This window comes from Balaenoptera acutorostrata, chromosome 13 (genome assembly GCF_949987535.1).
Source record: "Balaenoptera acutorostrata chromosome 13, mBalAcu1.1, whole genome shotgun sequence".
Classification (NCBI taxonomy): domain Eukaryota; kingdom Metazoa; phylum Chordata; class Mammalia; order Artiodactyla; family Balaenopteridae; genus Balaenoptera; species Balaenoptera acutorostrata.
This window is the reverse complement of record NC_080076.1, coordinates 80,568,362-80,592,836: the sequence shown is the minus strand read 5'-3', so window position 1 is coordinate 80,592,836 and position 24,475 is coordinate 80,568,362. Positions and strand designations below refer to the sequence as shown.

General features: G+C 34.7%; 1 protein-coding gene across 2 annotated transcripts in view; it reads left to right on the top strand.

The window, feature by feature from the left end:
• The window catches only part of MED13L (mediator complex subunit 13L), a 290,008-nt gene that overhangs the window by 138,193 nt on the left and 127,340 nt on the right, over nucleotides 1-24,475 (top strand). For both annotated transcript variants that reach the window (XM_057526151.1, XM_057526150.1), the window contains exon 3: nucleotides 17,112-17,196. In XM_057526151.1, the coding sequence (XP_057382134.1) occupies nucleotides 17,112-17,196 (85 nt within the window). The remainder of the gene's footprint in view (nucleotides 1-17,111; nucleotides 17,197-24,475) is intronic.

Below are 24,475 nucleotides of genomic sequence, written 5' to 3'. Positions count from 1 at the left end.
TACAATGATCCATCTGTTATCACACCCATCAAGTGCATTGGCTCAGAGGGAAATGGCTGCAGATTGGCTCAGTGTGTGAGAGAAGTAGTGAGATTCCAAGATGCTTATCAGTCTTTCCAGAAAGTCCTTTCTGGTCTTTAGATGAGCTTGACTCGCTCATTTCTAAAAACCAACTTTCAGTTTATGCTATCATTACCTTTTCATTTGTATTTACAGAAAAACTGGATATGTTATCAAATATATTTCTTTTTCTGAGAAAAAAGTTTCAGAATATCATCTCCCCTCCTCACCAGAGAAATTCTTGGTCAGATTGTCATAGAAAATGAGCAGTGGAAAATTGAAACTGCACAATCTGGAGTTTTATTTTAAAAATAGTTGTTTTTAACCTGAACTAAAGCAAAGCAAGTATAAAACATCTTTATGTTATTTCATTGTGGCCAAGAAATTTTTTTTCTTAAATTTATACAAGTATGATCAATCACCTTCAAAGAAAGAGGTTGTGATTTTCATTGCTAATAAGAAATGTTTAGGCAGTTTCTTGTGAACTTAAGAAACCTGTTTGTTTCCTGGAAAGTCTTAGATATTTATGAAACCAAGATCACTTAATAGTTTCTGAGATCTTTTAGACAAAAGCATTGATACTGTGTTTAATGGCACTTTGAAGTTTCAGTGACTACCCTGAAGGTAAATGGGCATGTGCTGATGCTTCCTATCTTGTGAATAGCCTTATTTATACAGTTTTTCCCTTGGCAAGGCATAATGTCTGGTTTGGGGAGGCAAAAATCCACTTCCAAATTACTGTCTGTGTATTATATGTTTTTGACTTAATTTGAGTTCACCTTCAAAAGGGCAGAATGGTTAGAGAAAAAATTAAATGGGACAGACAGCATGTGACTGACTAATTGAAAGTTAGAAGGGGCCTTACTTTTTCCAGACTGAAGGATACAAAATGAATGTGAACAGTGAATAGTTGTCTAGTCAATTTCAAAGAGCCATTGTGTTACAGTTTCTTCTCTATTCACCTTCATTTTTAAACATCTCTGCTGAAAATGGGATTTTTAATAACTAGCTCAAAGTATAATATTTGGGTTATCCTCAGATAGATAAAATATGTCTTTTAAATATTGTCTCTCAAATTGAGAATTTACTATTGGTAAATTGATCAAGTTATACTTTGATTAAAAACAATAAATTCAGTTAAATTTTTTTTTTGAGAATCACAAAATTTGGTGTCCATGAATAAGCCAGAGATAAGTTGAGAATAATGGTATTGAAGCTGATGTTCCAGGAAGAAAATCATATGAAATTGCTAAAACTTACACAGAAATGATTCTGCAATATTTTTTTACAAAATTTTTTTTTGCCCTCCCCCCCAGGAAAATAAAAAGTTCCTGTGGCCTTTGTAGATGTGGCTTCAGATAACTATAGTGAGCCTTTTGGCTCACTGTACCTTATAGAATAGAAAAGTAACACATTTATATACAGCTATATCAATATATAATATGAATTTAACAATTTAATATTGCTCCATAATTGTGTAACTTTATTTTGTTGTTCTAAATTTGATGAATGTGACTGATAGTCTTTAGAAATTTAAGGACAGTGTGAATTTATAGTGGTGAAGAGGCCTTATTAATAATAATACTAATAACAACTATCTATAGAGTTGATTACTAGAATGAATTATGCCTAGGAAAGACGAAAAGTTAATAATTCTATTTCTAAATGTTGCTTATTGGGATAGAAGTTTTATAATTTAGAGTTGTCTGATTTTAACACACAAAACTCATAGGCTCACATCCTTACATTAACTGCTTTAAATTGTGATAGTTTATTGTCATTATTTTATAGCACTTTAATTTAATCTAATTCAATTGATTTTTTTTCCTGTCAAGAATCCTTCACATTAGTCTAATCTTGCTAATGATCATAGGTTCAAATAAGATCTTATTTTTATCACATCTTTCATTTATACTGTTTCTCTAGAAATGTTTTTATGCTTTAATTATGACCCTATTTGGTTTCCATGGAAACCGTATAAAATCACAACTCTGAGAATGCAACTTTCCTTAAATCATCAGTAGGAAAAAAGCTAAGCATTCTGTGGAAGTGTCTGTTTTGCATAGTTTCCAAACCCTTAGACTCATACTATACCATGCTACCATATCATATATAATTCCCTTGTCTGAAAAGTTGAGTAACTTTAAATTGTCTTTGTGTCTTTGGGTGGTAGGTTGCCTTTTGTTCCACTTTGAATGTTTTTTATTTTTTTTGAGATCACAGTGTTTTTCCTTGTGGAAGGTTCTGTGTGGTATACTAAGCACACAAGTATTGACATTCCCCTTGTGCATATGGAAGTGGCATTTTTCTGTGGATAAAAGACAGATGATAAACAAATAAACAATTTCATATGGTCATGGGCTACAATGTAAATGATGGGAAAGTGAGTGACTAGGAAAGGGCAGGGGTACTTTAGATAAGGGCGTTAGTTAGCAAAAGCTTCTGGGAGGAAATGACATCTGGGTTGAGACTTGAAGCCATCCAGGCATGCAGGCACAGGGAAAAGTAAGGACAAAAGCCTCCAAGCTCACTTTGTTGGAGAAACAGATAGAAGGTCAGTGCTGTTGAAACTGGTAAACTAGTGGGAGATGGAAGAGGTAGCTAGAGATGAGATCAGATGGAACCTGGTAGGCCACGGTAAGGAGCTTAAATAGATTATTAATGCCATGTGAAGCCATTGGAGTAGGGTTTTAAGCAGAGGAATGCTATGGTGTGGTTTAAGTTTTTGAAAAGATCACCTTGGCTCTATCATGGAGAATGGACTTTAGGATTCGAAGAGTGAAAGCAGTGAGAGCAGTTTAGAAGCTTTTGCTTCTTGATGAAGCTGGATTGTAAAACAGTATCTTTACATAGTGTTAATATATGTTTTGTCCAAACAACATCTATTTCATGTTTACTGCATTTTGTCTTAAGGCTGTTTTCTTTATTGTCTGATAAACATTCGATAAGCCCTTCCTAGGAATAATATTGCCTTGAATATATGCATATTTTAGAGAGGGTATTCGCTGTTATTTTAAGGACTATATGCATGTACTTAAATTTAAAATTTATAGCAATTATTATAATTTTTGTTTATTCCATTACAAGATATTTGAACATGCATCTTAAAAGTTGTGATTATAGTATATATACAATTGAATTTTAACCTTGTATTATTCCATATATATTTTTTGTTTCTGGAGCATAGTTGAAAGCAAGCTTTAAAATTGTGAGCTATGATAGAGAATTAAATTCAAAATAAACGAATTATTCTACAACAGACATCTAATATATAGCTCCTGAGAAATTTTACAGGCACCCCAGAAGCTTCCTGAGTTTCTTCTTCACTATCAAAACTCTCTCCTTTTCCTTTCAGTAATAAATGCTCATTAAGGTAACTTAATTGTTGTATTTTTTTTTTTTTTTAATTTTTATTTATTTATTTATTTTTGACTGTGTTGGGTCTTCGTTTCTGTGCGAGGACTTTCTCTAGTTGCGGCAAGCGGGGGCCACTCTTCATCGCGGTGCGCGGGCCTCTCACTATCGCGGCCTCTCCTGTTGCGGAGCACAGGCTCCAGACGCGCAGGCTCAGTAATTGTGGTTCACGGGCCCAGCTGCTCCGCGGCATGTGGGATCTTCCCAGACCAGGGCTCGAACCCGTGTCCCCTGCATTGGCAGGCAGATTCTCAACCACTGCGCCACCAGGGAAGCCCAATTGTTGTATTTTTAATAGCTGGTTTTAAAAACTGGAAAGGAGACTCAACATGGGCAAACACCAGATGACAAAGTAAGTATTAATACCGTGTTTTCCAAAAGGTCATTTATAAGTTAATTATTTGGAAGATACATATTTTTTTCCCCCATGAAAAACCTGTTCTAACCGGTAGATAGATTCTAAGGCTAGCCTATATAAACTGATTTAACCAGTAATGCTTAACTTTAGTGTTGAGTTGTGTACTGGGTTTTGTGATGAGAACCAGTGGATTGGGTAGGAATTGACTCTGTATTTGAAGTCCTCACCATCTGTCTCGGAAGGCTTTCCCACCTTCTAGAGCACATAGTTAGAATCATGCAGTTGCCGAGCTGGAAAGAATCTCAAGGAAAGTGGAGATAACTGTGAAGGAAGCAGCGGCGCCGGGGAGTGTTAGTGCTAGGGAGTGACCCAGGCTTTGTGGGTTTCTGGTCCTATTTACTCCTTTTCCTTTTCCAGTGGTTTGCAAGTTCTGTCCTCTTTACAAACTCTTTGTACTTATTTATGTTTTCAAACGAACCCTCAGCAGAACTCCATTATTTATAACTGGATAAAACTGTAGCCATACTACTTTAAATGTGGAGGTGGAAAAGACCAGAAACTTGCTGGGGCTCTTCCACAGGATATCGTGCTCCCAGGATCACAGGGACTAAACCACTGCCTCTTGTGTTATTGAACCTACTCAGCCCTTCCCAGCTCCAGATTGTGCCCTATCCAAAATTACTGGGTCACCCCACCCTCCAATCAAAATGCCATTCTGGCCAAGTTTAGAAAGAAAATAGGATTGAACTCACTCACACCACTGTGTAAATAACTGATCTTCATTTCCCAAAGCACTTGTAAATTTTGTAATTGAAGTGTGTTATTGCAAAGGAATCTTTTAGTGTTGAAACACCTACATGAAGTAAAAATGTTGGCAGTGTTGGAATATTTAGGTCATTTATAAATTTTTTCGCTTATGAGTTGGAAACTGTTTAAAAGTTTGTCAAAAGTTTTGGAATAAAGACAACGTCTTTCTGGATATGTTTCAATTTAAAGTTTTGAGAAGCTTTTATTGCTTTCTAATAGGTTGTTTAAAAAAATTTTTTTAAGCATAAATTAACTTTGAAGACTTCAGGGGAGAATTATACATTCCACCTTATAAAAGTGAAAAATAATGATTTGAGATTCTTCTAAGAGCTGGGTTAATATAATGGAAATTCATGTGTAAACCAACAAGTTATTTATTAAAGTAAGAATTCATTTATACTGGATTTTTAAAAATAATGTTGGTGGTGACATATTTGATATTGGTGGTTAATTTTATATTTTCCAAGCATAAAACAGGCCGGGAAAGCTTGTGGAAGTAATTTGATTAGTTTGGGGGGAGTCATGCTTTTTTACAGTAAAAAAGACCAAAATAAGGGAGGCAAGACTTGGGCACTTATAGAGTAGAAATTGTATAGATGTTATCTTCTATAGTAGATGTTATTTTATGCCAGATGATAAAAATTTTAAACGTGTAATTCTAACATAGTGTGGTGCACATCAGACTTCAAAACACACTGTGTTTAAATGCGTTATTAGGGGTCAGTGGTCCTCTTACAGAAACATTAAAGATAGGCAGCAAATTTCCTAGTTTTTAGCCTGGTGTGGTAGCTCAGGTCAGTAAACTCTAAAATCCGACAGCTAAAAATTGCTTAAGCATTTTGCTGTTTTACAAAAACTCATTTGCTCTACATAACCATTTTTTAAAAAGGCTATTTTTAGGACTCAAAGTTTAGTGAACCAGACTTTATTTGCTCACTTTTGGGTCTTTACTGTTTTAACAAATGTTCACATGTACAAATTGTTTTGGTAGTTTTGTAGCACATTCTTGGTGTAAAATAGAGTAGTGTTATAGAAAGCTTAAAAGAGAGACTAACCATCTTTTAAAAAATGTTTAATTATATAGTCTGCTAACCTTGAAAAAAATACTTTCCAATATTTTGGTTTAACGTATAAACTTTCAATTCCTGGCTAATAAATATATTTTTTATGTCAACTATCAAACCTCCCCATAAATAATAATCCAGCAACATACATAATGAACCCACAAAAGACTGCAATTGTATGGGTTATATGGAGAAGTAAGAAAAATCCTGGGGCTTCCCTGGTGGCGCAGTGGTTGAGAATCTGCCTGCCAATGCAGGGGACACGGGTTCGAGCCCTGGTCTGGGAAGATCCCACATGCCGCGGAGCGACTAGGCCCGTGAGCCACAATTACTGAGCCTGTGCGTCTGGAGCCTGTGCTCCGCAACAAGAGAGGCCGCGATAGTGAGAGGCCCGCGCACCGCGATGAAGAGTGGCCCCCGCTTGCCGCAACTGGAAAAAGCCCTCGCACAGAAACGAAGACCCAACACAGCAATCAATCAATCAATCAATCAATCAATGAATAAATAAATAAATAAATAAATAAAAAAGAAAAATCCTGTAAGAAAATTGACTTTACATGTTGTCAGTATAATGTGGCTTATGACTTTTTTCAGTTTAAATTAGGTCCTTTAAATTTATAATTCAAACCTTTGTTGGGTGCAGTGATTGAGGAAGCTGGGTGATATAAAATAATTATTCTATATTCCTGTTTTTAATCAAAATTACACTTTTTGCTATTTTACTTTAAATAGGAAGCAGGTTTTCTGTTTTGACCTAGCATTTTATGTAAAAGAGGATAAATTATTTTGTAGTAAAAGTAGAATAATGGAAAAAGAGAAGAGGATTAATACTACTGTTGAATTCTGTAGTCCTGTGGTGAAAGAAGTGGAAAGAGGGAGGTCAGTAATAATTACACATGAAGTGACCAAAGAAATTCTGTAATTTTTACCTGTAAAGAATTAGGTGTATAGAATGAGATTGCTTGATAAGGGCCTGTTCTATTTGTCATAGACTGTGTAGCTTAAATATAAGCCAAGGTACCCACCAGGTCTCAAGGATATGACACTGAGCCTGATCTAAGAAACCTCTGTGTACGAAGTCTTCATAGTAGTCATCTCCCCTCCCCAGTGCCTCCCCTCCCTTCCCCTCCCCTCCCCAGCCCCTCCCCCTCCCAGCCCCCCTCCCCCCTCCCAGCCACTCCCCTCCCCTCCCCCTCCCCCTCAGGCAGATGTTATTTTTGCTACATTTGCTATTTTAACCTGTCAGTTAAAAAATAATTACTCTGTCAGTATGGCTGGCGGCTCATATAGGAAAAATATGCTGTCTCTTAATCAAAGGTGATTACAGTTTTTTCCTGTCTATAAATGTGCTTGTTGTGTAACGAGAATGCATTAGTCTCAGCCTGATGTACGAAATGAAAGGCAGCAAGAAGCAGCACCATTGTTATCACTCCAGGCGTGTCTAATGAATCGTGTTTCCATGTTCTCTCGGTCATGCCATAGAGTGCCCTCAGCCAGGGCTAAGCCTCCTGTAAAATGCTCTGTAAGATTATTGTAGCAAGAACAGAAATGCTGGATGAGTGGGGGTGGGGAGAGAATGCCAACGAGACAGCTGCATTTCAAACAGTTACAGCTGCAAGGATTACTCACTGTAAGAGCAGTGACAGACAACTGTTTGAGCTTTAGTGTAAAAGGCAATCTGGGGACTTGCTCTGTCAGAATTTTAGTAGCAGTCTGGTGTGTGAGTGTGTTGTGTGTTGTGTTTCAAATCAGGTTGTGTCTGAAGAGTGGAAGGAAGTATTTTTAATTTTTACTGCTCAATTGTGCCAATCTTGAAATCAGTAGTTGAGTCATCTTGATTAAAGTCATTGTCTTAGAGGAAGTTTATAAAATGTTTGTTTTGCAGTGTTGACGGATTTAAATATAAACGTTCTACCTGAATCACATATCTGGTTTTCCTCCTCTTTCAAAATTTAATTTTCTCCTGTGGTGATTCCTGTCCTAAGAATGTTGATCTTTCTTGTAATTTATGAACACAGAGCATTATTTTTTTAAAAGCATGTGGCTGTTTAATAAATAATAGTAGCCTTATTTTAAAAAATCTATTTCAAATATGATATATCTTTTTAAAGGAACGTGTTCATTGAAGAAAATCTCGTAACGTACACAAAGAGGTAAAGAAGAAAATAATAATTATTCCAGCAACCAAAGATAACTGTTAATTTTGATGGCTGTCCCGCTAGGCCTTTATTCGTTTACGTGTATTATTAACGAAATTAAGAGCATATTAATAGCTTGAAAGGGTAAAAAGTAATAATTACTTAAAAATCTTTGAAAAGAGTAGCAAATAGGGGCAAGTTTAGTTCTTAGAAGTCAGTAACAGCCATTGTGCAAGATTTCTTTTTCACTGTGTGACTATTAAAGTAACACTGCAGCCTGACTGTTTTCTGTAGCAGTTGTCTTTTGAAGGTCTTGTTCAATTTATCTAGAAATTTAGTTTTATGGTCTCCTTCAGTTTAAAGTTTAGTGGCTTTACATGGAGTCCTGTGATCCATTGAAATGCTAACTTGGGTCATGTCTCAACTGCTACAGTGCTGTGTAGAAACCGTCATTAAAATTCTGGTTATCCTGCAACTGGCAGAGAACTCATGCTGTTAGAGATTCCTTAGTTAGACATTATACTGTTAAAATTTTGAATTACAACGGTGCTTCTGTCTGATGAATATTGTCAACGTTCATAATCATTTAAAGTGGCAAATAGGTCAAAACAAATGGAGCATTTTGATATATATATATCTTCTATCTCTAATTCTTATTTGATTGATGAATTGACATTGGGATAGTTAAAATCCGTTTCAACATAGATTTGTTAACTGATACCAAATATTCTATACCCACAAGCAAATCAAGGAAATAAGAACTCTTAAGTGGGTTGAATTTGAATTAAGTAATAAGTCAGTCCATTTAGTTATTAATGACTTCAAATATAGATTTTACAAGGCAGTCGATGGCAACGTAACTGTGATCAATCAATAGTGTTGTTATGTAATTGGATTTTTTATGGGTATAATGCTGTATTTCAGAATTAACATAGCATTATGCTACTTTGTTACTCAATTTTTTTGTAAGTCAGTTTTAAGAAGACACTGTATATCAACTATACCCCAATTAAAAAAAAGAAAAGAAAGCAGACACTTCAAAAATCTCTATATATTTATCTTTAAAATATTTCATTTGTTGCAACCCTTAAAATTAAATGGATAAATGATAAATTGATAAATGTTATTATAATATTTGCTTAGTACAATTCCTAGGTAGTAGGTTTAATACTTAAATAAAAACAAAACAAGTGGGCTTTATATATTGCAGATAAAGGTTGAACACAAAGGCAGTGGGAAAATTATAAATCCTGGATTCAGAGCTGCAGTATCTTTAGCATTTTGTCACTGAAATCTAACTGGCAAATAATCTCCTCGTTTCATGTGCCTTGCTTTAATCTATTTGTGTTTCTGGAGTTTGGAGTACAATTTGATTTTCAGTAATTTTAATGGCTGAATAAGGAGTGCCATCCCTGAAAGTGTCCCTCCCCCCTCCAGTATTTGCAATGGCCAATGTGGTTACTGAACTCAATGTTCTGGATAATAGGTTTCATTAGTTTTGATGCCTGAGGTAAAAAAGCAGTAGGTGGGAGCAAGAAGTGTTTTTGATGTCTAGACGTTCATTTCAGCTGTTGCTGCAATATGATACATTAAAAGGAAATATGTATCATAGCTCAGAGGAAATATGTATTCTTTGAAAGTAATTCTACTTTTAAACTGTGTAAGGCATGGTGACCTGAATTCTAAAACCATGAGCTTGAATTTCTTGAAGGTTTCACAATCTTTATGCTCCTCCCTACCCTATTCCATGCTCCCTCTTCCCATTTTTTTCCCCTTCAAGTAAAGTATGTCAGTTTCATTTGTCGAATTGGAAAAGATATCTTTCCATGATCTCTGCTGGGAAACACAAAATCATTGAAGTATATGCTGCTTTGATATTTTGCCATATTGACTTTTTTTCCTGAACCTTTTATATGATTTTTCTTTCAGAGAAGCTTATTAGTTCTGCAAGAAGCCATGTTTCGCAAAGTTGAAAGAAGTTGTATTACAATTTGTGATGATTTTGAAAAATTATTTGGGAACTAAGCAGTAATTAGACTGCTATTTAAATTTTCCTTTCTAAAACACTGTCTCTCTGCTAAAAGAAAACATTTATATAATACTTTTGCAGTTTAAATATTTGATTATGAGGATTACTGTATTAAAAAAGGTTAAATAAGAGCCATTTAAACAAATTCTGATTATAGCTTTTGCAATTTAAGTGAGGTAACTTTAGTGCCAAAATAGTTTTTCTTTTTAAGTAGGCAGCTGTGGTAGTACTTAGTTTTATTTTTCAGTTTCAGTCTGGCTATAATTGACCACATAACATCAAGAGAAAGTTTTAATTTAGGAATTTATTTTGGTTGAGTTTTGCCGGTCATTTATTGTACATTCATTTTACTTCTCTTGGTGCTTTTATTTCCTGAGACTATTAACAAAGTTTTAGAAAAAATTTTCCATTATACCTAAGTATACACTATAGAGATAGTTTTCTTGCTAATTTATAATCTTAAGGAGTTGATAAACATTTAAGTTGAAACTTGAAAGATCAAAAGAATTAGAAAGGCTTTTTTTTTTTTTTTCCTTTTCTTTTAAAGATGAAGACAGTTATGCCCTGGGGAGATTGTAGGTTTCATAAGGATAGGGCCCTGCACCTGCTGGCATCTTGTAAAACTTCTTGGCAGTTGCTTTTCTTCTCTGTCCACATTGGAAGGGAGATAGAGAATTAAGTAGTAAATGCCCCTCATGTCATTTATAGAAACTTAACCTAGACCAACTACGCCCTGACTCCCCTCCCCCCGCCCCCCCCCCCCCAAATAGGATACTTTCTGAAAAATCTCAATATGAAGCAAATGAAGTGTTGGTTTAAATTTTACCTTGGGAGGAGGATGTATCAGATAAATTAGTTTAAAAACCTGTTTCTGTGATTTCAGTTTTGTTCAACCTTTGAAAAGGTTACTTTGCAGCTATTTAGAAAACAATAATTTAAGGTGCAAATTGTGAATCCAAGGGGAAATTTAAGTGTTGAAGGTTGCCTTTCTAGTCAGTCCTAAGAATAAAAGGGGGGTGGGGTAGTTTAACAACACAAGCCTTATGGAGAAGTGGTGTAATGGAAAGAGCATGGGCGTTAGTCAGAAAAGTTGGATTTGAATTCCATCTTTGCTACTAATCCTCTTTACTGAATATAAGGAGATTTTAGATTGAAGCTAATTCCAATGAAATTTGAAAAGTATGTGCACACATAATAACAAGTCAGTTCAAAACAGGTTTATGAATATATGAAATGTCCTAGTCAGTGCAGTTATGAAAAGAAATTGCTTCCCCTGAGGAGTTTAATTAATGGAATAATTTGTATATTTACTATTTATAAAAGTAGATATAAAATGCATTTGATCCCGTTAGCTGTTGAGTATAGATACATTTAAACTAGATTTTTGAATATATTATGTGACCATGGGCAAGTTTAAGGTTTTTAAGCCTTAGTTTTTTCATTTATAAAATAGAGATAAGAATAAACTATTGGTCATTGTTCTTAGTCGTAAACTAAGAAAAGGAGTTGGTTAAAAGAATACTGAGTATTCACTTTTAGGATCAGTGCTCCAGGTTGGTCTGATGAGAAACTGGTGCTATCACCACCAAGCACTGGATGCTACAGTACCTCTGCTACTTTAACCTCAGGAAACTTGATCTTGTAGCCTCTGTTTTTAGTGCTGACAGAAAGATCTCTCCATCCACTCCCTTTTGAGTCCCTAGATCCATGGTCAAAGTATGGTGCCGGAGCATCTAGTAGTTAGGATATATATCCTTGTCCATATTGTAGGAGAATCAGCATTTTCAATTCCTGTTAAGGGTGACTGACCATCTTCGTCCCCCACCAGAACTCATGAAAAAGGCAATTTGCAGTGATGGGAAGAAGTCAGGTACTGAGTGGCAAAAGTGAATGTTTTGTGTCCTTTACTCTGTCTCATAGCGTTGTGGTGGAAAGTAGCACTCCCCCTCCCCTCCATTTATTTGTAGTGCTTGGTTCAAACTTGGTACATAAAGCCTCGTAAAATGAGAAAGATTGTTTTCTGGGTAGAAAACTAACCTTGACTGTTTAAGTTATTTTACTTTCTTCCTGTTATTTTAAAATAAAAGACTTTCAACATTCGATAGCAGTTCTGCAAAGTATTTAAAGTAATTTTGCCTCACAGTGGTTTTCAAAGTCTCTATTTGATTTTTGAGAGCATTCCTAATTTCTGTCCTGGTGTTTGAAGTATAACACAGCCAAGAACTGTTGGACAGTGATTATCGGCCAAATATGTATTATTAGACTCCAAAAATGTCATTCTAGATTTAACTTATTTTGGAATTTTAGAGATTCATTGAAATATACATCACTCTTGTATTTCTGGAAATTTTTTATGTGAAATAGATAAGAAATAAAGTATGGTCTGACTTATGTTCCTTTCCACAAGTTTATTTGCTATATACAGATAGTAAATTAAAAGGGTTAGCATGTTAATGCATTATCCTTAAATCCATCGCTTAAATAATAGTATTTATTAGAGTGGTTAATCTTGGATCACAGTTGTTGACTTCTAGTAAATTACTGACTGCTTTCAAATCTTTAATAAAATATGTAACTTATGAAATTTAAGTGTTTATATGAAGTCCAAACACTGTATCCTTTTTAATTACCTCTACTGACTTATTTAAAATTTTACTGGTTAACTTACAGGATAATTCATAATTTTCTATTTTTTTCACCTTTAGTATACTTTTCTTAAACAAGAGCTTAATGTAGTGGGATCTGTTTTACTTCATGTAATTACTTTCTTCCCTGTTTTCTATTACATTGGTTCCTAAACTTTGTAATACTATATGAGGGAGATATAAGAATTTAATTAATTATTTAATAATATTAATAAAAGTCCTTTTTCAAATTAATTTTTAATATTTAAAAAACAAAAATATTTTCCTGAATTACTTTGTTCTATTTGTATTATTTATAGTAATTAACATAAAGTACATAATATAAATAACAGTATATTGTGTTGTTGGGGAGGAACACTGTGGTCGGGTCTGCGGTCTCTTTTTGCTTAAGCTGTTTTTTTGCTTTTTGCTTTTAATAATTTATGAGTGAAGGTTAACCAAATAGACACCAAACCTTTGGGTAAAAACAATTATGTTTAGAATACATATTTAGAATAGGAGTCCTTTTAATTCACACCCTGTTCTCATTTTTAGCACTAAAAATGTATTTCAAAAAGTCAGCGTAAGCATAATCCAGAAGCTGCCCCCCCCCAACCCCCATCCACCCCTTACCCCAATTTCTCATGTCCCTTTGTTATCAGCCCTCCTCCAACCACCCCCATCCCTGGAAACCATTGAGCAGTTTACATTACCTCGTTTACCTTTGCAGGAATGTTATGTGCATGAAATCATATAGCATGTGGTCTTTAGAGTATGGCTTTTTTCACTTAGCATAATGACATTCATTCATGTTTTGAGTATCAGTAGTTCCTTTTATTTCTGAATAGTATCCCGTTATATGGATTTTCCACTGTTTGTCCTTTCCCCAGTTGAGAGACAACTGTTTCCAGTTTTTGTCAATTATGGGGGGAAAAAAAACCAAGTAAAAACATTTGCTGCAGTTTTTCATGTGAACCTAAGTTCTTATTCTACTTGAATATATACTTAGGAAGGATATCGCTGGGCTGTATGTAAAGTGTAACTTTAGAAAAATTGCCGAAGTCAGCTTTTCCACAGTGACTGTACTAATTTTGCATTTCCGTTAGCAGTTTAGGACAATTCTAGTTACTCTGTGTGCTCACTAGCACTTAGTATTTTCAGTTTTTCTTTTAAGCCATTCTAATGGGTGTTATCTTACTGTGATTTTAATTTGCATTTCCTTAATGACTAGTGATGTTTTGAGCATATTTTCATGTTTTTATTTGCCATTCATGTATCTTCTTTGGTGAAGTATCTGTTCAAATCTTTTGTCCATTCTCTAGAAATTTTTTTTTTTTTTAATTTGTGGTGTTTAGGGCTTTTTTTTTCAAGAATAGCATCTTCTGAATACAAGTCTTTGTCAGATATGTGATTTGTAACTGCTTTTCCCCCATCCGTGGCTTATCTTCTCCATAGCTTAATGTAACTTTTGCGTGCTTTTTAAGGAACTGAGTTCTTCATACTGATGAAGCTCTTTTTAACAGTTTTTATTTATGGATCATGCTTTTGGTGTCGTATCTTTGAAGTCTTCGATTAACCTAAGCTTATAAAAGGTTTCTCCTATATTTTCACAGTTTTATAGTTTCAGGTTTTGCATTTTGTTTTCTGATCCCTTTTGAGGTTTTCTATATGGTGTGAGGTAGGGTTTGAGGCTGATTTTTTTACATTGAGATATTCATTAAATCCAGCACCATTTGTTGAAAAGACTGTTCTTTCTCCACTGTATTGCCTTTGCAAGCTGTTTTGAAAATCAGTTGACCATATATTTGTGGGTCTATATCTGGACTCTCTATTCTGTTCTGTTGATCTGTATATCTATCCTTTCTGTAGTGTACCATATTGTTTTGTTTATTCTAGCTTTATAGTAAATCTGGAAATCAGTTGGTGTAAGTCTCCCAACTGTAAGATTTAGATCCAAGGATTTCATGGGTTTTGGTGCTGTTATAAATGGTACTCAAATTTTTAAAATTTTCTAATTATTCATTACAGTTTATAGAAATATGATTGTTTTGTGTCTGTTGACCTTAACTGACTTAAACTCAGTTTTAGTTCTAATAGCTTTTTTTTTGTTAATTCTTTAGGACTTTCTAATAGTCATGTTATCTGCAAAAAAAAGATCATTTCATTTCTTCCATTCCAGTTAGTATGCCTGGTACTTCTTTTTCTTGTACTGGCTGAGACCTCCACTGTAATGTGGAATAAGAGTGGTAAGAGCAGACATCCTTGCTTTGTTTTTGATATTAGGAGAAAATATTCAGGGTTTTAACCGTAAGTACGATGTTTGGTGTAGGTTTTTTGTAATTGCTCTTTTAAGATTTTTTTTCAAGAAAAAATTTCTAAGACCTATTTTAAAAACTGTTAAAGTCAGGATAAAATCATAATGGTATCTTAAGACAGTGATGTAATTGGCATTGCCTGTGCATGCTCACATTTGTTTAGTATTCCACATTGCATGTCTAGACAGCTATATAACCCTTCAACATTTCAGTTAACAAATTATTTGAGGATCATTTGAGGAAGAAATAGAGCTCTGTTGTTTGAGAACTTTCCTTTGACATCTTCTGTTAAGGTCAAAGTAGCGCCAACATTAAAAAATAATATCATGAGGAAACAATCAGATGAGAATGTGAGGTATTCTATAAAACAACTAACCTGGTTTCTTCAGTAAATAAATGCCATGTTTGAAAAGAGGAGATGAGTTGTTGCAGATTAAGGAGACTTAAGAGATATAACTTGAGAGGTAATTAATAGACCTTGTTTAGATTCTGATTTGATATATAATGAAGTACTTGGGAGTGGGATTTGCCTCAGAATATATCAAGAAAAACAAAAAGAAAAAAGAAAGCAGGGTGGTTAAGCAGATGACACAATGTTGATAATTTGGTTTAGGAATTTATTTGAGGCCTGTTATTCTATATTAAAGTATGTTTGAAGGTTTTAATTATAAAAGTTTTTTTTTTTAATATGCAGAATAGGTGTCACCAACTTGGAAGAAAATCTTGGAAAGATGAATGGGACACTTTTTCATTAAATACTGCATCACCAGTACTCTTTATGGCACAAAAGACTAATATGTAGAAAAAACTGTTACTGGTGACTGATTTGAAGAGTAATTCAGAAGAGTTGGACTTTGAATGTTGATAAAGTTTTAGGAATTTTTAGCTTACATTAGGAAATAAAAGGAAATTAATATGGGATGTTCCTTTTATTGAAATGTTAGCTTGCTTTCTCACTCAGGAAAGCTCTACCCCCAAAGATAAATGTGTGAAAATAGAGATTCATGATGCCTTTAGAGGACTGTAGAAAAATTTTGGATGTTTTGTCTGAACAGAGATAATGTATTGATAGCAGGAATGTTTGCTTATTTGCTGTACTTTATTTCCATTTCTCTAGTTATAAATAATATAAAATGTCTCTGACAGAGGTTAATTTGGAAAAATTTGGTAGGTCATGATTAGCCACATAGTCAGGAAGATAAAGAGTTATCTGACATCCCAAGAAAAAAAATATTTATCCAGTTTTATCATTTAAAAAAAGTCCTGTAGAGAAAACCCTTAAATGTTAAGTACACTCTTTTGAATTCTTTCTGATTGGAAAATAAGGAGAGATGCATTTTGAGATGTCAGTTGGTGTGGTAAATGCATTAAAAATGCGTTGTGGATTTAACATGTGTTTCAATTCTCTGTCAAAATTTTCTCTGGTGAGTACTTTTGTCAAGACACCAAGTAAAAGGCAGAGGAAATTTTCTTCTGCAAATGTCGTTTGCATCCTTTCAATTTTTTGCTATGTTGAAATGAACTAATATAGTTTAGAAGAAAATTAACTATCTTCTCTAGGGCATTTTATAATTTTTACATACGAAAAGAACGTTAGGAATACATGAGGCATTGTTAGTCTGTTGGATTCTCTTGTGTTAGAGTTACTTGTGGCTCTAAGTAATGCTACAACATATTTCAAAGGCAAATATGATACTTCCCAAAATGTTAAACATTAATGAAATCATGAGTTCAGGAACTAAATTTGATGTTATATTAAGATTTAATTTTCTGACATTCTCCGTAAAATCATGTCCTTAAAATCCTATTCATATACTGCTTTCAAAACATTTAAAGAAATTTGTGTAATGTCATTTTTGGATATTTTTTTCCTGGTTTTCTCTCTTAAAATACATGATAACCTTTGTATTAATTTGTGACATTTTGTTACTTTAAATAGAACTTTAATAACAAAATTAGTCTTTGTGACACTTATTAGGAAGAAAGATTAATTTGAGAATTTTGGATGATTTCAAACTTTGAAGAGACAGGTTGGTAAGACCTTTATGTGGGGGGGATTGTACCATGCCTATATTTCAATAACTTTAAAATCAAAACACATTATTCCCTTCTGTACATAAGTATTTTATGACTTTGGGCAAGTATTTAACTTCTTTTCTGTGTTTCAGTGTGATTTAATCTACTTAAATTAGCTCATTAACTTTGCTTTAGAAAAATATTTTTAAAGTTTCTTTTATTTTTATTTGGATGCCCTGCTTACTGGTTCATTTTTTTGTTTTGCTTTGTTTTGTTTTATTTTCAGTTGTGGAAGAAGGACTCTGGGAAAATGGCCTTTCCTACGAATGTCGGACGCTGCTCTTCAAAGCGATCCACAATCTGTTAGAAAGGTAAGAGAAGGAATATCATCACGGTGGTTTTGACACACCCAAGTATAATGCTAGATACTCAGAGGGTTTCCTGTAATTCTGAAAACACTTTCACATACAACTTTATAAAAATGTATATAAACCTCTTCTTTCTTTTTATATTGATACAATTTCAAACTTAGAGAATTTCTAGGAGTGGCACAAAGTACTCCATATATCCTTTCACACAGCTTCACTAACAGTTTTTCTTTTGCCCAGTTTGCTTTATAATTTGTGTGATTCCTCACCCTCTCACCCACCCCGCTTTTGCACCCAGTGTGAATCATGTGTGTGCATGTGTGTGCATTCAGATTTATTCCCTCATACGCCTGAGAGCCATTTACACACTTGAGGTTCTTTTTCTGTAACTCCGAAGTATTTAGGTGTGCATTTCCTAAGGGCAAGGACATCCTCTCATATAAGCCCAGTACAATTATGAAAATTAGGAAATAAAACCTTGCTAAAATGCCATTATCTAATCCGTAGTTCAACTCAGATGTTACCATTTGTCCCAGTTACGTTCTTTTAGCTTAACCTCCCTCCCCCAAGGTTAGTCTGTAATGATGCATTATATTTAGTTCTCATGTCATTTTAAATCTAGAAGAGTTCCTTAACCTTTCTTTCTCTTTCTCAACATTGACATTTTGGATGAGTTCAGGCCATGTGTTTTATATAATGTACCTCAATTTGGGATAGTTTCCTCATGATTAGATTTAGTTTATGTTTTTTCAATAGGAGTACCATAGAAATTATGTTGTGTCCTTCTCAGTGTATCGAAAGAGGAGGCCCATTTGTTGAGCCTCTCATTATTGATGATTATTAACATTGATCCCTCTCGTGAGTGGTGTTCTGCCAAGGTTCTCCACTGTAGATTAATAAGTAACTATGATCTTTGTTATTTCTGTCTTTGAAATTAATAAGTAATTTGTGGCCAGATCCAATGAGATTGTGTAATTATCCCATTTGTTATGAAATTCTGAGTCACTTGGTTAAGCTTCTATTGGTGGTCCTCATCTATATCAGTTATTACTTGTATGACTGTAATGTCACCATTCCTTCTATTTTTATTAGTTGGCATTCTTTTGTAAGGAAAAGATTTTCAGTTTCTGCCATGGATTTATGTATTTCTCTCTCTCCCTTAATCTTTCTATCTATATAAATTTGTAAAAGAGGAATTCCTGTTCTACTCAGTGAATTATAATTTATCACTATCATTTAATTTGATGCCTAAGTTCTTGCAGATTCAGCCGGGGGGAAGCCCCTTCATGATGGCTCCTGTGGTTTTTTGACCTGTCCTCATCATTGTTTGAGCACCTCCTTACTTGCTGGCATAACAATATGTCCCAGGCTCTGGATGGTGTTTTAAGGGGAGGCATAGATGAAAAAGGATGGATTATTTAAGAATTTCTATGGGAAAAACTTTGTACTTCCTTCCCTGAGTTTATATATAGTTCTTTTAGGTGATCAAAACTGGAAGGACATTCTAGTACCTTTAGGTTTCTTATCCAAGCTATTATCTAGGGTAATATCACTGCAATATCACTGCTTAGGATTCTTAAGTTACAGTTAATAAGTTGTCATAATTTAAGTCACTCAGAAAGACCTTTCCCACCAAATTTATCTATTTTTCATTCTGAACTTTTGTTCCTACTTCTGTGATTTGGAGTAGACCTAGAGGCTATCTGTTACTAAGGCAGTATATTTTAGAAACATTGATTTTAAGAGTTGAGTACTCTTAAATATGCCAAATATTTGGCAGTTCTTTCTCCCATTGCAAAACAAAACAAAACACAAGTATACACAAAGTCCCTTCAGGAAAATGTGGAAAATTTACTATTTCCATAATCCTGTGCCAGAATAAAGCCCTTATATCTGTATAGTAATTAATGTACCTTTAAACACAGTCCTTTTAACATAATTTTTAAAAATTAATTAATTAAGTAATTTTATTTTTGGCTGCGTTGGGTCTTCATTGCTGCACGCAGGCTTTCTCTAGTTGCGGCGAGCAGGGGCTACTCGTTGTGGTGCGCGGGCTTCTCATTGCGGTGGCTTCTCTTGTTGCGGAGCACAGGCTCTAGGTGCATGGGCTTCAGTAGTTGTGGCTCGTGGGCTCAGTAGTTGTGGCTCGCGGGCTCTAGAGCGCAGGCTCAGTAGTTGTGGCACACGGGCTTAGTTGCTCTGCAGCATGTGGGATCTCCCTGGACCAGGGCTCGAACCCGTGTCCCCTGCATTGGCAGGCGGATTCTCAACCACTGCACCACGAGGGAAGTCCCAATAATTTTTTAATGTATATGGAACAAAGTACATATTTTTTAAAATTGTAGCTCACTGTGTTGTTTTTTATATCATAATTTATTCTTTTCAGAAAAATATTAATGAATTTGTGATTGAATTGTATTCTTTTTAGTATTTTGTGTTTTAAATGGTAGCATGTTTCTTTGTTGGAAGAAAATTAAAAGAGCAGAAAAACTGGGAGAAAAGAGAAATGCAGAAGATTTGTTTATTCTGTGCTCATGTATTCAGAATTTATGATAGAAACTGTAGTCTAGGTCAGATTGAATTATTATTTTATAAGAAAGTTAATTGTGTCATATGCAGTATGTCATGCAATAAAGCTTGAGATAGTTCAGAAGAACTTTGGGTTGGGCCTTGGTTTGATTTCAGGGTCTGTTATTTGGACAGTTGCCCTAACCTCACGAAGTCTTAGTTAATGCCCTTTAAATTACATGTAGGATACTATGCATCTTGAGTTTTTGTTAGATGTTGTATATGATGCCACATAATACTTGACCTATTTTCAATGATTATTAATTCCTTTTCCCCATAAATTATTATTTTGCATATTTTAATTTGAATCCTCCTATAAGAGTTTATTTTGGAACAAAACAGTGTTTCTTTTAGAAAATAATGAATAATTAAGCTGTTCGGCCCCCTTTCTACTATTAGAATGGATGAGTTGAGATTCTTTTGAAAATTTGTAATAGTTCTTTTGTCCTTTAAAATAATGTTGTCTTTTCATCAAACTTTAAGTAACTATGTTCTATGAATGAAAATTACCCTACTCATGAGACAGGGAAGCATTTTACATGATTGTTTTTAGCTCTCTTTATTCATTGTCAACAGAAACTGGGTTGGCTAATACATGCTTGCCCTTTTGTTCTTCTCATAGCTTAGAGCACTTGCTGTAACTTACTTATCTGTTTACAATCTAAATTTATTGAAATACAGTTTACTATCTTATTCTCAGCAATTTTCTGTTATGTCTTTGCATTTCTATTTAGATAAGATTGACTTAGTTTCCTATAAAATGGTGAAGGATTGTTTTTCTCAGCACAGTAACTTTCTCATTATGAGAGCTCAATAAATGGTTAACTCCTATTATTATTAGCTAACAGAAGTATTGATATTACTATTTCCAAGGTTGGACACAACATTAAAAGTCAGTTAGTCTGTTTACCCAGCTAATTCTGGAATACCATTCTAAATATAATATCCTTTTTATGTGGTCCTCCATCCTTTCCTCGAATACTTCTGATTATGTGAGCCGAACTTTCCAAAGTTCTTTTCATCTTCTGAGAATACTCACTGTTAGAAAGTCTTTCTTATGCCAAGCAGAAGTCTGTCTTCCTGTAGTTTTCTTTACCTTGATTTTGTTCTTTGGGGGTCGTATATAATTCATCTAATCCTACTTCCATGGGGTGGCCTGTTTACCATCTTGGTCCCCTAAGTTATTTATTTTTCCTTGTTTGTGGTTCTTACTATATATTACTATATATCTTTATATATTATTACTATATATCCGCACCCCTTTCCTCCAGCCTTCCAGATATTCCTCTAGTCAGCTCAGTTCTCTTCATTTTGATTGCCACTGACCTACTTTAAAACTTCATAAGTGTTTCACGAAGTATTGCAGTGGCCTCTTTAATCAATCAGGTTAGACTCAGTTATGCTGCAGTAACAAAAGACCTTGAAAGCTCTTACTGTCTTTTGACAGTTGAGGTTCATTTCTTGCTCATGCTGCTTGACCATTGTGAGTCATTTACTGCAGCACTGCTCTATGTCCTCTTACCTCCAGGCAGGAATTATGCTGTTGGGGCACCCTCTGTCAAAGATTCCTGATAAAGAGCAAAGAGCAATGGCAAAATACATAATAGCGCATTCATTGAAGCTTCTGTTCAGAAGTGGTACATGCCATCTCTGCTCATATTTCATTGACCAAGACATTTACCACCAAGCTTAAAGTCAAGTGGATGAGAAGGTGTTATCCATCAGTGGGAGGTACCAAAGTCACATGGCCAAGCTTGATGTCAGTGGGACAGGGAGGGATAGCACATATTTGGGAAAAGGATACAATCTACCATACCTCTTAATTGAGGTCTTCTCTCTTCTAATAACCTATACTCCAAACAGGTGCTGTTTATATTACTAAAAACACAGATATGTTTCTGAAACACAATTATCGGTGTATTTATACATGTTTTTGAAACCTTTGAGCCATATTGGCTTCTTACGGTATTTTCTTCACCTGTGATTTCTGAGTCAGAATTTCAGTATCTGAAAGTGTGTAGGCCTTCTAAGTCTTATGGTTTTAGATCATACAATCATGGTTATTTTTCCTCTTTTCTGAGAAGGTAGTGTGCTTCCTGTTTTCTTAATGATCAATTATCCCTTTTTGGCAAAATGACCAGAATAATAAAATACCATTTTGTTTTTTTACTTCTATAGAATCTGCTAATTTGACTTGACTCCCCCCCTCCACCCCTTTTGTGCCTGCTTTCTCTCTCTTTCTCTTTTTAAAAATAATGCTCTATGTCAGACTGTTCTTCATCAGTCTTTGCAATTTCATGGGATTTTGTATGTATTTCTAATGAACTTATAATGAAAGGTTACACTTTGTATTTTAAGTTTAGGTTGTCTCACACTCCTCACTAATAGAAAAGCACTTTGCTGTGAATAGATTTTGGAAAACAAAAACCTGCAGGTTTTTTCAGAAATTTCTTCATTTGGCATTTTTAATATTGCAGATTTAATGGCTATTAACTCTTATGTTTTTATAATTTGTATAGTTTTCATAATATACCATATCCTTCTCATGTAACTATTTAAATAAAGTAAAACATTTGGTTGAAAAGCTTTAAAACAAGTCCAGGAAATGTGTGCAGTTCATATCACCCAGAGTTTTTATTAATGCTTCAGTGATTTGCACCACATATGGGACTTACGAAAATCTTGCTTTTGTGGCTTTGAAGAAATACTTAAAATGTCTGCCATAATGCTGTCAAATTGGCATTATGTGTGGTAGTATACTTTAATTATAATTTTCTTAAGTTTTTAAAATTAAACAGCTGATTTTGATGGAAAGGTTTTGTTGTGTTTTTTTTCCCCCCCTCTAAAATGCAAATCATTGCTTTGCACACAATGGAAGATTACATGGGTCTCTTGAAGCTGTTATGCTCTGTCCAGTCCATGCTTACTTAGGGAGACTCTAATCTGTGGGTATTTGATATTTGTGAAACATAATGGCTCTTTGGAGTGGTCCATTGGTGCTGCCTTCCTAATGGGTTGTCAGCCGGTTCACCCGTGGGAGTGTATAACACAGCTGTCAAGTTGCCTTGGCTCAGAGTTTCTTCTTTGCCAAGAGTTGGTGTTTAGAGTGAAGATACTCAATTTGGAAAAGTACAGTAAAAGTAACATGGAGAAAATTGGAATTATATGATAACAGTAACATTATATTTGTAAATTAGTAGCTTTCAATGCCTTACGGTATTGTGATCCAATAGAGGTGATTATCAGAGGGCAAAGGAGCAAGGTCCTTGGATATGGTGGTTCAAGGATTTCAAGATGATGAGTATATTCAGTAGAGAATGGTGATAGAGTATAGCCCTAGTTGAAGAAATGGTTATGTGATCCTGCAACATTGAGGGTCCTTTGGTAAATAAGGTGATAAAGAGGAGCTGGAAATGAGTAATTAATAAATTCCCATTTTGTTAAATTGCTACAGTGTGCAATTCTTTAAAAGAAGTAGAAAAATGAGCCTTTAGACCTAAGGGGCATGTGCATTAAAGGAAGAGACACTACAGACATTGTAGACACAAGTGAATGAAAGCATATATCTAATTGTAAATGTTTAGAGAAAAACATGTTCACCCTAAGACTAATTATTTCATCTATTAATATTTTTAGGACTGGGAAGGGATTAAGACTTTAACTTTTAAATTTAAATTTATTATTATTGTTAGTGTGGTTAGAGAGTGGGATTAGACACTAAATGTTTGAAAGTCGAATGGATGTTTCAGGTGAGGCTAGTCCTACAAAAGACCTTAGCCTTACAGAGATTTTGGAGAGGGTGGAAATAATAGGAATTACTTGGCCAGAGGAGACAGCATCCAGTAGAACAGCATCCACTAGGGCACAGTAAGAATCCAAAGTAATGAAGATAGAAGGGATTCGTTGCAAAAGGTGTCTTCAGCCTTAAATTATATGGGTTGTTTTTTGTTTGTTTTTTTTGTTTTTTAGTTGGGAATGGGGAGCACTGCAGTTTCTTGGGAGGAGACTTCATACATGTTTGATGTAAATTGGATCGGTGAGGTAAAGATTTTGGTGCTGGTGAGGATGCTCTGGTACGAAGTTGTATAAAATTCAGTCTATGTGAGCAGCTCTGTAAGTAGATGATAACACTGAGGGGCAGTTTAGTTGAGGATGCGGTAGAGGAACACTATCCTTGGACTTTTTAAATCTATGAAAACTGTCACAGCTGCGTAATAGGAGGGGCGCAGAGGAGCCAAGCCAGCGGTGGCTCCCTTCTAAACCTCCCAGCCATCCCGTCTGGGAAACGGCTTGCTGACTTCTGCTGTGGCCGCTGCTGTGGCTCTTGTAAACTTCGGTGAAGTCCGCCCATGGCTTTGGGGTTAGAGACTGGGGCTTGCCAGCTTCAGAGTCAAGCTCTTCTTGTAGTTAATTATTTAGAGCTGTTGGGCATGGCACAGAAACGTGTGCACACACACACAACCTGATTTCTTTTTTATTTTTCAGCACCTGTTTGTTTCTTTTCTTCTTGAAACAGTGATTTTTTAGGGAGGTAGTAGGGGGCTTGGAATTATTTCTAAAGATGAATACTTACCTAGAACTGTTGCTTACAAAACATTTTATAAATCTGAAATCACATTGTGATCTTTAAAGATAATATTGAATTACTTTACAGAATTTTGTCATATCTTAATAGTAAGGTAATTTTGAAAATCTCAATAACAATGATTGGCGT